At 40.5% G+C, this 12,919-nt stretch overlaps 1 protein-coding gene across 2 annotated transcripts in view; it reads left to right on the top strand.

Moving 5' to 3' along the window:
• Window positions 1-1,268: 1,268 nt before the first annotated feature.
• The window catches only part of COMMD1 (copper metabolism domain containing 1), a 250,030-nt gene continuing 238,379 nt past the window's right edge, over window positions 1,269-12,919 (top strand). For both annotated transcript variants that reach the window (XM_027865382.1, XM_027865384.1), the window contains exon 1: window positions 1,269-1,507. In XM_027865382.1, coding sequence (XP_027721183.1) covers window positions 1,331-1,507 — 177 coding nt within the window. In that variant the 5' untranslated portion in view covers window positions 1,269-1,330. The remainder of the gene's footprint in view (window positions 1,508-12,919) is intronic.

Below are 12,919 nucleotides of genomic sequence, written 5' to 3'. Positions count from 1 at the left end.
TATGGCTCCAGAAATGGAAAGCTTGGGATGAGGGTTTGGTATATTGACAGGGGAGGTATAAGTAGTCCAATTTGGCAACTGGTGAGGAAATAGTTTGGGAGCTAAGTGAATCAGGGTTGGAAGCAGGGTAAGATGTATTGGGTGAATGAAGCAACTACCCATCAGGATAGTGAATCCCCAGTTCACAAGCATTTATTAAGTGCCTATTACTTGCTAGGCACTCTGTGCTAAAGGACATACAAGGAAAGGTAAAGCACAAAGTCTTTATTCTCAAGGAGTTTGGTCTAATTGGTGAAGGCCTTTGTACAGTCTATTTTTGCAAAGGTAGTAGGTGCTGGGGTGGTGCTGATAATATGTTCTCATTTGGAAGAAATGTTTTTTAGCTCTAAATTAGTTTTTGTTCTATCTTCCCTTTTACCTGTGAGATTTGTCCAGCTTTGAGACACACTAACGTGGTTTTTTTTTAAATTGTCAGCTACTCTTTTATGAATTTAGATAATGCCATTTCAAGTCTGCAAGCATTATTTAATCATCAGTGTGCCAGGCACAGTGCAAAGCTCTGGGGATAAGAAGAAAGACAAAGATAGTCCTTGCTTTCCGGGAGGTCGTAGTCGGGGGCGAGGAGGGGGGAAGGAGGCAGGAAACAAAGAGCTAAGTTTTACAAGTAACATTTCATTTGACAGTAGTAAGGAGGGAAATAACATTCGAAAAGATTAACAACATGAAATATCCAATTATATATTGAGACTATCTTCAAATTATGTGTATAGACTTTATGTCAATTTATTACTATATATAAATTGGAGCTCTCAATCTATACCCACCTAAATGCCTATGCACACATACCTAGACACACATATACGATAAATTGGAGATAATCTCAAGCTATAGAAACGATAGATTGGAGATAATGTCCGGGGAAGCCATATATGTGCCATTTGGTGCATTAATATATTGATCAGTGATTTTTTTTTCAGAGATGAGGTTTATTAAAACACTGGTGGAGGTGGGCGAGATTTTAAAAATCCGCCGAGCAGTTATTTCTTTAAACCAATACGCAGTGATTTCCTAGTTCCACTTTCCTGGTATCGTGAAATTCTATTTTTATTTTGTCAGAATTGCGGCAACTCCTGCTTTTTGGATTCACGTGACAACAATCCATATTTTGTTACAGCACCAAGGGCGGGGAGGGGAGGGGAGGGGAGGGGTTGGGGCAGCGAGTGCAGAGCCGCCCTGGGCCTGCAGGTGGCGCTACGGTCTCCCCCGCCCTCTCAGCCGCCGTTGCTTACACCGGGCGCTCAGCTGGCGAGAAGCGGAACGAGCTGTCGCTATGGCGGGAGAGCTCGAGAGTTCCAAATCCCTGAGCGGCCTGTTGAGCGGCCTGGCCCAAAGCACCTTCCACGGGCACCCAGGTATCACGGAGGAGCTACTGCGGAGCCAGCTTTACCCGGAGGTACCTCCAGAGGAATTCCGCCCCTTCCTGGAGAAGATGCGGGGGCTCTTGAAGGTACTGGCTCCCGTCCCGCCCCGCCCCTCTCGGGCTCCTCCTGCCGTCCCGGCAGCAGGGAGAGCTGGGCGAGTGGCAGAAACCCTCCGCGCCGCACTGCGCCCGCACGTGTGGCACGACGCTGACCCCCGACCCCCGACCCCCGGCTTCTCAGCGGGCCTGCGCACCAGGTCTTTGGTCTCCTACCACTTCCGATTCCAGGGGGCGGCTGCCTGCTGTCTTTGAACACTAATAACTTATTCCCTCCCTTGTTTTATTTTTCAGTGAACGAACATTTCCTTTTGTCACTAACGCTCAGCTCAGGGCCTGGCACATCGTGGGCGCTTAATAAATGCTTGCTGACTGGACACCCAAATAAAAAGACAATACCCGTGTAACGAATATTCATAGTTAAGCCAAACAGATAGCCCTGGTGAATTCTCCGGTACCCCCGCCCTCCGCCACTCCCTCCTTTCTCCCCACCCAGGTCAAGCAGGGTCAGCCCAGTGTAGACCAAACTAGCGAGATTATTGCAAGAGATTAGTTTGGGGGGCAGTTAGATGGCCCTTAGAACATTAATCCTGGAGTTAGGATGACCTATCTTTCAGAGTTCAAATCTGGTCTCAGACACTTACTAGCTCTATGACCCTGGGCAAGTCACTTAACCCTGTTTACCTCAGTTTCCTCATCTGTAAAATGAGCTGGAGAAGGAAATGGCAAACCATTCCAGTATCTTTGCCAAGAAGACCCCAAATGGGGTCATGAAGAGTCAGACACAACTGAGAAATAACCGAACAACCACAAAAGTTTAGGTAGCGAATTTAAGCTATTAAGGAGGAAAGAGTGGATGACAGAATTGGACAGATATCAGTATTTACCCCAGGAATTGGTGGGTGTCCTGCGAGCAGTAGATGATCACCTGAAAATATTCCCTGTGGAACCACTTCTTTAGTATGTGTTGAGGTAGTCTAGTGTCCAGGGGTTCTTAAGCCTTCTTTGGGAGGAGGCATAGATACGTTTGGCATTCTAGGGAATCCTGTGAAACTCTTCTCAGAATAGTATTTTTAAATGCATAAAGTAAAATGAATAAGATTACAAAGGAAATAGTATATTGAAATATAATTTTCAGAATATTAAAAAAACAAACCAATAAGTTGTTGGACCTAAGGTTAAAAACGCAGATTCATCACTCAACGAGTCATTTAGCATTTACAGTGTGCCAGGCACTGTGCTAAGGGCAGAAGATAGTGAGAAAGGCAAAAATAGTCATAGCCTTCCAGAAGCTTACATTCAAATGGGGGAGAGAATACCTAATTAACTAGGTGTGTACATGTGTGCAGAAGTGATGGAAGAAGGTACCAGTAGTGGGGGATGGGTGTGGTGGGAGTCGGATTTGATCTGAATCTTGAAGAAAGCCAAGAGACTCCTTTTTACAAGCTTGAGGCACAGTATGAAAAACAGTCACTTGAAATATATTTACTCTTTGGATGAGATTTCATCAAAACTCAGTTTGCGCTAGCTAGTTGCATGCTTGAAAAAGGCAATTCAGTATCTTTGAAAAGGTGACTCTGTTACCCTTGTACTAAAAGAATATCCATACCAGAGTTTTGCTTGAGATTGAGCTGGCAGCAGGTACTTTCTTTTTCTTTCTTTTTCTCTCTTTCGTTCTCTCTTTCGTTCTTTCTCTTTCGTCCTCCCTTTCTTTTTCTTTCTTTCTCTTCCTTCCTTCCTTCCTTCCACTTTATGAAATGCCATCATAAGTAATCTAAATGGTTGAGAAGATTAAACACAAAGCTCTATTTTAATGTCATCTGAACCCAGAAGAAAGTTTGTTACCTTCCTAAACCCAGCAATTTTTCCTTCAGTTCTCAACTTCTGTAAATGGCTCCACTATCCTCCCAGGTACCCTTGCTTGAATTCTTAGAGTAATCTGCCTCTCTCCATCACTTTGTATCAGCATAATATGGTGGAAAGAATGCTGAAGTTGGAATTGGGAGATCTGCTTCTTGTTACTGAGTTATTTTCAGTTGGGTCTGGCTCTTTATGACCCCATTTTAGAGATACTGGAGTAGTTTGCCATTTCCTTCTCCAGCTCATTTTACAGATGAAGAAACAGACAAACAGGTTTAAGTGACTTGCCCAGGGTCCCACAGCTAGTAAGTGTCTGAGGCCAGATGTGAACTCATGAAAATGAGTTTTCCTGACTCCAGGCCTGGCACTCTATCTACTTTACCACCTAGCTGCCATGGCTCTGCTGCCTACTAGCTGTTTGACCTTATACATATCACTTAACCTCTCTGGGATTCAATTTCCTCCTTGGTAAAATGGGGATAATAATTATATCACCTTTCTCAACCTCGTCCCATGGTAACTAGGGTTGCTATGAGGAAAGTGCTTTGTAAAACTTAAAACATTATATATATATAAATTATCATCACTTGTTAAGTTGTGTCATTTCTGTTTTTGAAAGCTCTTACATTGGTCCCCTTTTCTACATTCTCACTAACACCACTCTCCTATTTACTTCTCACCTGGACTACTGTTTTGGGAACCTAACTGATTTCATGCTTTTATTCTCTTACACCTCCAGTCAATCTACAGGGAGCAAAGTTTAGTGGGTAAAGTGTCTAACTTGGAGTCAGAAAGTCCCAGATTCAAATTTGTGTTGTGCTCTTTCTTAGGTGTTTAACCACATATGCACCTTAAAGATTTTTAATATAAATGTCATCTATTATTGTCCTACCCACTGTGCCCATATTAACCTTCTTCAAGTACAGCTCTGGCTGTCACCTCTTCTGATGAACTTTCAGAGTACTATATTCTATGTATGTTATATTTTTGAGGTAGGATAAACTAATTTCATTAGGGCAGAGGAGGAGGAGACATAGTACTGACATCCATGTTGTACTTTCTAGTTCATGATTTGATGCAGAGAAAAATGTAAGTTGAGCTAGCATGATAGTAACATTTCCTGATTTCTGAGTTAGAAACATAACGTAATAAGATTTCTTCATTTTCAGGGCAGCTATGTGGCCCAGTGGATAAAGCACCAGCCCTGAAGTCAGGAGGACCTGAGTTCAAATGTGACCTCAGACCAAACACTTGACACTTACTAACTGTATGACCCTGGGCAAGTCACTTAACCCCAACTGCCTAAAATTAAAAAAAAAAAAGATTTCTTCATTTTCTAGTAGAGTGATTATGGTGAGAATGTAGAGGAGGAGACCATGTAAGAGATGTAAGAAATGTTCAGAAATGTAAGAGATGTTCAGAAATAAAAATGATATAACTTAACAACTGATAATAATTTACATTTGTATAGTATTTTAAGGTTTGCAAGGCACTTTGCTCACAGCAATCCTGTGGTTATTGTGGAATAAGGCTGAAATCAGGAAAATAAAATCAAGAGTGAGTGCGAATATGTTATAATGATATTTATCCCGAAATTGGGGGGAAAAGGTGATAGGATTGGGATGGGGTTAATACAGAAGATGCCCTTTTTTGACTTTGTTGGAATCTTGAAGGGCCAAGCTACGTCTGGAGAACTGTAACTTAAAAGTGAAGTACTTTCCAGTCTGCGTCTCAGCAGTGCAGAACAGTGGGTAGAGGTCTTAACTTTGAGTCAGGAGGACCTGCTTCTGACATTTACGAGTTTTGTGATCATGGACAGTCATTTAACATCTCTAACATCAGTTTCTTCATCTTTACCCAGGGTGGTTATCAGGCTCAGGTGATATCTGTATATAAAACACTTTATAACCTTTAAAGTGCTTGGTAAATATCAGTTATTATTAATGTAATTAATAGTAAAATTTTAATATTAAAGAGGACCTGTGATTTTGTAATCCTTTTTCAAATTAGCAGATGGTCTATAAAAATTGCTGTGGTTGAAATTGCTTACCCAGTGACTGATCAACTTGGTGATAAGCATTTGTATGGCTTGACAACAAACTTCTATTCTAGCGCAGGAGCCGTGCTTCAAGCCTTTCTAGCTTAGTAGGAGCTGCTCACCTGAGCGTGTGCTTTACTGGCTTTACTTTTAGGAGCCAGAGTGACCTCTCTTCCACAATGAAACTCTAAGTCTTAGTGGATAATAGTAACAGCTCACTTGTATATTCCAGTGACTTCCCTCTGTCAATTATTTCCTATTTATCTCCAATAACACAATGCACTTTTTCCTCCTGGTACCTTTGAAGTACAGGTATTGTCTTCGTTTTACAGATGAGTAAGTTAGAAGGTTAAATGCCACACACCTAGAAAGCATCAGTGCTTACTTCCTAGGACTGGAGCCAGGTCTTACGAATCCAGATCAAATGCCCTTTCCACTAGGCCATCCAGCCTTCTTATTACCTTACCTTGTTTTATTATGTCTGAATGTGTACATTCTCTTCTCTTTCATGAAAAAAACCCCAGAAAATGCATTCTTAGGGTCTTCTTTATGTGACAGTGGGAAGGAGGGGAATAGATACAGTTAGCAGGGCACCAAGTTAGGGTGGCAGTATCGGAAGAAGTGGGTGATATAATTAGGATTTGAGGGCTATAGATTGCCCAACGTGGGGATATAGGCTAGCTCAGAGATTGAAGAATATTATGAGTCAAGGTTCTTCAAGTAGGGATTTGGTGATAAGGAAATGGTTAGAAAATAAGGAAAGGAGAAGTTCCTGGATTCAAAGACAAAGGTCCTTCAGACTGGTTCCAAGTAGAGTGGCCAGCTGGTGCCCCCAGGAAATGACATGGTCAAGTAGAATCCAAGGCAAGGGCTTGTTTTGACACCCCTTTCAGTGATTTCCCATTTCCTGTCAAGTTAAGCCTAAACTCTAACCTGGCATTCAAGATCATTTATTTATGATTTGGTTCCAATTTAGTTTTGCATGCTTTTTTTGTATTATTCCTTTCGACATAGCCACAAACCTTGTATTCTAGCCAAATTGGATTACTCATCATTCCAGAAACATGCCTCCTGTTTTCCTGTGTCCACTTGTGTTCCATCTGCCTGTAATACTGTCTTTTCCAATTGTACCTAGAGAGATCCATATTACCTTTAAGGTGCAATTCAAGTGCCACCACTTCCATGAAACCTTTGTTCCTCTTCAGCAGAAGTAATTTCTTATTTTTCTGAACCTTTATAACATGGCACTTACAGTTTATCTTTTATCATAGTCTCTTGTGTTTATCTTGTTTCCCCCATTAGACTTCCAGCTCATTGAGGGTAGGGTCTATGTCTTTATGTCCTCCATGGGGTCATTCACTGTGCTTAGCCCAGTGTTTTACATAAAATAGGCACTGTTGAATGAATGAAAGTAAATATTATTATATAACAAATATCCTCCAATGCTAATTTGCTAGTCCATAAATTCTTTATTAGGGCAGAGAGGTGGTACAGTGCATAGAGTGCTGGATCTGGAGTCAGGAAGACTTATCTTCCTGAGTTCAAATCTGGCCTCAGATACTTACTATCTGTGTGACCTTGGGCAGGTCACTTAACCATGTTTGCCTCAGTTTTCTCATCTGTAAAATGAACTGAAGAAGGAAATGGCAATCCACTTCAGTATCTTTGTCAAGAAAACTCCAAATCAGGTCACAACGAGTTGGAAACAGTTGAACAACAACAAGAAATTCTTTATTGGGATGGCTAGTAGAAAATAAATGCAGGTAATGGAAATTTAAGTTTAATACTAGCTTGAAGAAATCACACTAACTTGCCTTTCCCAAAAATCTGGCAGGAGGAAAGGAACAAATTAATGGTGTTTCAAATTTCATTTTTATAATGTAGTGTAATTGAAAGAGCTCTCGTTTTGAAGTCAGTGAACATGACTGAGTAAAAATTGCAGTTCTGCTATTTATTTACTACCTTGGTGATTTTGGGTAAACACCTTCATTCTTCTGGGCCATAGTATCTTTATCTGTAAAATGAGGGAGATTGGCCATCATAGGATCATGGATTTAGAGCAGAAAGGAATCCCAGGGGTTAACTAATCCAACCCTCTCATTTTAATCAGTAAATATTATTAAGCACCTACTATATGCTAGGTACTGAGCTAAGTGCTGGAGATTCAAAAAGAAGCAAAAGACAATCCCTGCCCTTAAGGAACATACAGTCTAATGGAAGGGACAACATGTAGACAAATATATTCAAAGCAAGCTATATACAAGATAAACAGGAAATGATTGACAGACAGAAGGCATTGGAATTAAGAGAGATTAGAGAAGGCTTCTTGTAGAAGGTGGGATTTTAGCTGGGATTTAAAGGAAGCCAGGGAGGTCAGTGGTCAGAGCAGAGGCCGGAGAGCATTCCAGGCATAGGGGAACAGCTAGAGAGAAGACCCAGAGCCTAGAGATGGACTGACTTGTTCGAGGCCAGTGTCACTGGATCTAACAGTTTGTGTAGGGGGGAGTAAGGTGTAAGAAGACCAGAAAGGTAAGAGGGAGCTAAGTCATGAAGGACTTTGAATGCCAAACGGCATTTTGTACTTGATTCTGAAATCAATAGGAAGCCATTGGAGTTTATGGAGTGGGAGTTTGTGACATGATTGGACCTGCCCTTTAGGAAAATTACTTTAGTGGCTGAATGGAGGATGGATTGGAGTGGGGAGAGACTGGAGGCAGGGAGATCCACCAGCAGGCTATTGCAGTAATCAAGGTGTAAGGTGATGAGGGCCTGTAGGCAGTGTGGCAGTATGGCAGTGGCAGTATCAGAGGATAGAAGAGCGTGTTTGAGAGATGTCGCAAAGGTGAATTTGATAGGTATTGGCATTAGCTTGAATATAGAAGGTGAGAGACAGTGATGAGTCCAGGATAACTCCTAAATTGTAATCCTGAGGGATTACTAGGAGGATGGTGTTGCCCTTTATGGTAATGGTAATAGGTAAGGAAGGTAGGAGGTGGGGAGGTATTAGGGGGAAAGATAATGAATTCTGTTTTGTACATATTGAGGTTAAGATGCCTATTGGATATTCAGTTCAAGATATCTGAAAGGCAGTTGGAGATGTGAGATTGGAAGTCTCCAGGGAGATGGGGGCAGAAGAGGTAGATTTGAGAATCATCAGCTTAGAGATGGTAATTAAATCTATGGGAGCTGCTGAGATAGATTATGAAGAGAAGTAGTATAGAGGGAGAAGACAAGAAGACCCAACAGAACACTTGAGACGGTGATCTGGAGGAAGATTCAGCGAAGGAGACAGAGAAGGAGTGGTCAGATAGGTGGGAGGAAAACCAGGAGAGCATGGTGTCTGGAAAACCTAGAGAGAAGATTGTCTAGGAACAGAGAGTGATCAACAGTGTCAAAGGCTACAGAAAAGTCAAAGAGAATGAGGATTGAGAAAAGGCCATTGGATTTGGCAACTAACAAACATTGGAGGGAACAGTTTCAGTGGAGTGATAAGGCCAGATTGTAAGGGGCTAAGAAGAGAATGAGAGCAGAGAAATTAGAAGCACCTATTGTAAATGGCCTTTTTGAGCAGTTTAACCAAAAATGGACAAGAGAGATATTTTACTGATGAGGTAGCTGAGGCACAGGGAGCTTGAATTGCTTTCCCAGTCACATAGGTTGTAAGCATCAGGGGTATGATTTGAAGCCCGATTCTCTGTGTCCAGAGCCAGTGTTCTTTCCACTGTGCCACATTGCATCCTTCACCTCCAAATTGATAGAATCTCAGAATCTCTGCATTGTAAGGCATCCAGAGGCCTTGAACAAGACTTCCCTCTATAACCTGACAAATGGTCATCCAGCCTTTCCTTGAAGACCTTTCAGAGGTCTTCATGAACCTAATAATAGTTCACATTTATATAGTCCCTTACAGTTTATAAAGCACTGAAAAAAAATCAAACCTGAATGTGTTATATTTTGACCTTCAGAGAGTTAAGGGACTACCCAAGGTCACAAAGGTTAGTAAATAATAGAGCCCAGGCAAAAATACCTATCAGGCTATTAATCACAAACTTTCGTAGTATTTCCCCTATTCTGTCTTTGTTGTCTTCATGATACTGCCTTTAGTATAACAGAAGCACAACAGTTTGACCTAGAGAATATTAAGGCAAGCACAGGGAAAAGGTTGGTCCTGGAAGAGTTTAACTGCTGAGAAGCATGAGCACATATATAGATGTAGGGACTCAGGATAGTGTGTGACAGCTTTTTTTGTTCAGTCTTTGGGTCATTGGTAGCACTCCCTGATATACCTACAGAGTTGGCTATCTCTCAGGCTGGGATGAAATGTCTTTCTCTCTTGGGTGTGGATTCTGGTAAGATGTTTGAGCTAATGTTTGGATTTTTGTCATTGCTGAGACTGTGTGGGTTGGTACTAGGGTGCTCCTGAGAACTACCAAAAGAACTGCTGGAACTTACCTTTCCAGAGGAATTGCCACATTATCATAGAAGTGGAGCTTTTTAAATCTGGAAGGGATCTTGAATGCCATCAAGACTAGCCTCCTCATATTGCAGATGAAGAAACAGAGCTATAATGAGAGTTTAAGTGACTTGCCTGGGTTCACACATGTAAGTATGTGAAGTAGGGACTTAATCTCAGATCTTTCTGATTCCAAGTCTGGTACTCTCTCCATTATAACGTGTTGCTAATTGAGATGTTTCTGAGAATATTAATAAAATGAGTAAAACATGTTACCATGTAATATTAGTACCAACTTATTAAAATCAGTGTTCTTCTGGTGATATATGGTTACAAGTCATGGAAAACTGTGGTATCCTAAGAATATAAGTTCAAGACCACTCAAAGGGCAATAGAGAGGCACGTAGCAGAAATAATAGGCTATAACATCATCAGTGAGAAATTAGGAAAATAGAGTAAAAGATGTCATCAAAAAGGTATGAACAGAAAAAATTATGGATGGTCACATGGTAAACATGAGGGATAACCAATGGACAGTTGATGTGCTCCTCTCTTATCTCCCCAATGTGAAGAAAATGTAAGGAGGGACCCTAACATGTTGGATAGATTCCCTATGGTGAACTTATGGGAAGTCCATAGAATCATAGATTTAGAAGTAGAGGGGTCTTAGAGATCCATTTCAACTCCTCAATTTAATGGATGGGGAAACTCAAGTTTAGAGTTTAAATGATTGCTCAGTCATATAGATAGAAAGTATCTGAGACAGGATTTGAGCCTGGGTATTCCCAACTCCAAATCCAACATTCTGTCCCATGGAGGAGAGTTGCATAGATATACAGGTGTGGAAGGAGTTGATGGAGTTTGTTTTTCTTAGGTGGCAAGAAACATCATTTCATGGAATATTTGGTCACCTCATCTGCTTATGATAAGTTTTTACAGAAAGACTACATGAAAAGAATTCAAGTCATAATGCATTTATTAAGGACCTATTATATGCCAGATATCACTTTCCTCATTTCTGGGGATACAAAAATAAAAATCAATTAGTAACTGCCCTTAAGGAGCTTCCATTCTTCTAGGTGTGCGTGTGTGTGGGGATAATATGTTTCCAGATAAATAAATATAAGATAGATACAAATTAAATTCAAAGTAATGGATTATAGACATTAGGAAAGGTCTTGTGCAGGTGTTAGTGCTGAAGGTGAGCATTGAAGGAAGCTGGAATTTCAAGAGGTAGTTCGGTGAGGAGGGCAAGCATTCCAGGAATGGGGTACAGATTGGGCAAAGGCAAAGATTCAGGAGATAGAATTTCTTGTTCATTAAATAGCAAATAGGTCAGTTTGTCTATATCACAGAGGATGAGAAGGAGAGCAGTATGAAATCAATGTAGAAACCTAGCTGAACGCAGATTGTGAAGGACTTTAAATGCCAAGCAGAATAGTTTGCAGTTTTATCCCAGAGGCAGTAGGGAACCACTGATGCTTCTTGAATAGAATAGTGATATGGGAAAATGTGCTTTAGGAATTTTGGTTTGGTTGCTATGTGGAGAATAGATTAGAAAAAAGAAAGACTGGAGGCATGGAGACCAATTAGGAGGCTATTGCAGTAGTACAGGCAGTAGTGATGAGGGTGATGAGGTGGTGGTTGTGTAAGTGTAGAATGGTTTGGGTGTAAGTAGAAGTAGCAAGGCTTGGGGACTGAATGTGGGATGGAAAGTGAAGATGATTTGGGGTTGGGAATCTGGGTAGCTGAAGAATGATGGTGCACTTGGTAGAAATAGAGATGTTAGGAGACAGGTTTCATGTAAAAGATAATTAATTCTGTTTTTGACATCTCAAGTTTCAGATCCTTATGAGATATTTAGGTGGAGAAATCCGTCAGGGAGTTGGTGATGCAGGATTAGAGAAAGAGAGAGAGAGAGAAAGATGGAGTATATACGTGTGTGTATGTATATATGCATAGAGATAACTGATCCATGGAAATTGATGAGATTACCTGGAGAGAGTGTTGAGAGTAGAGTGCCCAGTATATACTTCTTGAGTCTGCCTACACTTAGGGGGATAAACATGAATGATGATCCAGCAGTGGAGATAAGATTGAATAGGTCACAAGGTAGGATAAGAAGAGAGACAGAGAAGTGTCATGAAAAACCATGGAGGAGACAGTATCTCAGAAAGGTGGTCTGTAGCATCAAATACTGTAGAATGATCAAGAAAGATGAAGACTGAGAAAATGCCATTACAATTAAGAGATTGTTGGTAAATTTGGACAAAGAAGTTTCAGTCAAGTGGGGTTGGAAATTGCATTGTAAAGGATTGAGAAATGAGATGTGAGAAAGTGGAGTCAATGATTATCAACAGCTTTTTTTCAGACTTTGGCAGTGAAAGAGGATTAATGTAGGATGATAGCTTTAGAATATGGCTTTTGTGCTAATATCTGTGGAGAAAAAAGAGGTAGATACATTATGTGAAGATCTTAATATGATCCTCCAAATTAAGTCAGTTTGGTGATTTTGATGCAAAGGGAAAAATAAGTAAGAAAGGACAAAAAAATGTAGAAAAATATGGTTCAGGAGTAAGGAATAAGAGAGGCCAAAGACAGGAATATCATGCCTGCACATCATGAATCCTTTTTTTTTTTTTGAGAAAAAAATCAGGTGGACATGGCAAGCACTGAATAATTACCAAAAAAAGCAAATTTATAATATTTTAATGGACAGGAAATCATACCTTATTGATATGGAAATAATTGCTGAATTAGTTATCCATATGCAGTTAGACCAAGTTATTAGAGCAAAGATCAAAATTAATGCAAAGCTAGAAGGAAGAGAAAAAATGAGAAACAGATATGGTATAGACAATTAAAACAACTCCAAACCGACCTATTTCAAGATGTTGTTATTACTGAAAAGGAAAAAGATAATGCAGCATATAACAAGTAACTATAAAGAGGTGATATGTTATCAGAGTAATGAATAAAAAAAGCTGAGTGAGAATGAGGGATGTTCTTTGCTAATATTCTTATAGCATTAAGAGGAAGCAAGGAAGGCTGTTAGCCCAGAGAGTGGATTCCCTGTGGCAAATTTATGGGA

This window comes from Vombatus ursinus, unplaced genomic scaffold, assembly GCF_900497805.2.
Source record: "Vombatus ursinus unplaced genomic scaffold, bare-nosed wombat genome assembly UNPS02014778.1, whole genome shotgun sequence".
Lineage (NCBI taxonomy): Eukaryota > Metazoa > Chordata > Mammalia > Diprotodontia > Vombatidae > Vombatus > Vombatus ursinus.
The sequence above is the reverse complement of the archived record's forward strand: the minus strand, read 5'-3'. Positions and strand labels throughout refer to the sequence as shown.